The 1,880-nt window shown below is 37.5% G+C and overlaps 1 protein-coding gene across 1 annotated transcript; it reads right to left on the bottom strand.

Annotated features, from left to right (window-relative positions):
• On the bottom strand, positions 382-1,648 carry LOC107636664 (probable protein phosphatase 2C 55). Its single transcript, XM_016340159.2, has one exon. The coding sequence runs from the start codon at positions 1,499-1,501 to the stop codon at positions 560-562; it is 942 nt and encodes a 313-aa protein (XP_016195645.1). The 5' UTR covers positions 1,502-1,648; the 3' UTR covers positions 382-559.

Raw genomic sequence — 1,880 nt, forward strand, 5'->3', positions numbered from 1 at the left:
AGCATACAATTGACGGAACAGAAAAAAAGCACGAGGAGTCAGCGATGTAGAGCGAGAAGTGAAGATGAGTAAGTGGGCGAAATTGAGTCCCTTAGTATATCACTCATAAAGCCTGTAGTGTTACCACTTGAAATTAATTGGTGATATTTTGATTTTTATTTTTTTCAAAATCTGATGCTTGAAATAGTTTTAGTTCTTAATCTGACATGTATTAATTGTTTAATTGTCAATGAAGGTTTGAAAAGAACAAGAAGAATGTTCTGGAAAATATGAAGAACTGAAAATGGTGGTGTGTTAGAGCCTTGGAGGAGGTGGAGGAAGTGGATACGGACCTACATGTCCTTTAATTTTTTAACTTCCTTCCATGTGTACGCCTGTGATGTCTTCTTATTTTTAGTTAATCAATAACGTATTTGTCTTTCTATTAAAAAGATTAGAAATTTATTTATTCTTTTATAAAAAACGAAAATAAAAAAAAAGGAAAGAAGGAAGCCACAGAAAAAAATATGAAAATTATTTACAATTAATAGACTAAAGAAGTTGATACAAAAATTTGACCTCACTGAACAACAATACGACCTACAAGGACTGTAATATCATCAACCTTTCCACCAACACGTTCTTGTCCTGCATTCTTTGCTGTTTCTGTGAACGGACAAAAAGTCTTCCCATCCATGGAAAATGAGAAAGCAAGTTGGCCAATGAAACTTGCCAAATCATGCACATCCCCTTTCCCATCTATGTTCCTAAGCATCAAAGTCTTTTCAATCTCACTAACAAACACATTATCCCAAAGCCCATCACTCCCAAGAATCACTATGTCCCCATCCTGAACCTTAAGCCTATATTCTTGAGCCGATTTTGGAGTGTCACTCCTCTTAGCATTCCCCAATTGATAGGGCCTATTGAAACAATGTTGTTGAATCATCGACCGATACAATAGTTTATTGTTTCTGAATATCATAAACCCACTATCACCCACATTGATTCCATGAAAAACTTGATCATTATCTACGGTGACGATCGACGCGGTTGAGGAACCCTTTGCCTTGGTTTGCAAGTAAGCCTCGTCCAGAACTCTTTTTAGGTTAACATAGCCTTCCGGTTCGTTTTTCACGGCGTTTTCCACGTTTAACATGAGCTCCCGGGCGTACTCGCCGGCGTCTATACCGTGTTTGGCCCAACCGCCAACGCCGTCGGCCACGCCCATCGTTGATTCTTCCTCACATATAAAGTGCGCATCCTCTCCTAATGGCTTCTCTGGGTTTGATTTTGGGATGTAGAATCCACTCGCCACCATGTTCACGTTATTATTCTTACTCTCTACTTTTCCAGAATCAATGCAGCGATTTTTCATAATCATCTTGGCTTTTTTTCTTCTATCCCTAACAGCAATGATCTTCTTCTTCAGGATCCGTGATATATCATAAATTAATTGATCCTCCTCTCCCAATGGGTTCTTGGGGTCTATATTTGGGAAGTAGATTCCTTTTGCAACCATGTTTCAACCTCCTCTAAACCTCCAAGAACTTCTACAGCGTGTCTTCAAGATTGTTATTGTTGAATGCTTTTGCCAAAGGCTGAGAGTGCGTAGTGCGGTGATTATTTGGTAGTTCTATATTATTTGGATGTGGTTGATGGTTCTTTCTGTTAGGCTAAAATAATGGACAATTTTTTCTTTGTAGTTTAACTTGTACGCGTTCTTCCATAGAAAGATATAAGATATGATAAGTTGTTACTGTGATTTTCAAGCTTTATTTCGAAAATATTGATCTTGTAGTTGACAGTAAGATAACAGAAAATTTAAAATGTCTTTAACAATAAACTCAATAACATCCACAACTAACAAGGGAAAGGATTCCACGGTCCGTTTAAATCAT

The sequence above is a fragment of the Arachis ipaensis genome, chromosome B04 (assembly GCF_000816755.2).
Source record: "Arachis ipaensis cultivar K30076 chromosome B04, Araip1.1, whole genome shotgun sequence".
NCBI lineage: Eukaryota > Viridiplantae > Streptophyta > Magnoliopsida > Fabales > Fabaceae > Arachis > Arachis ipaensis.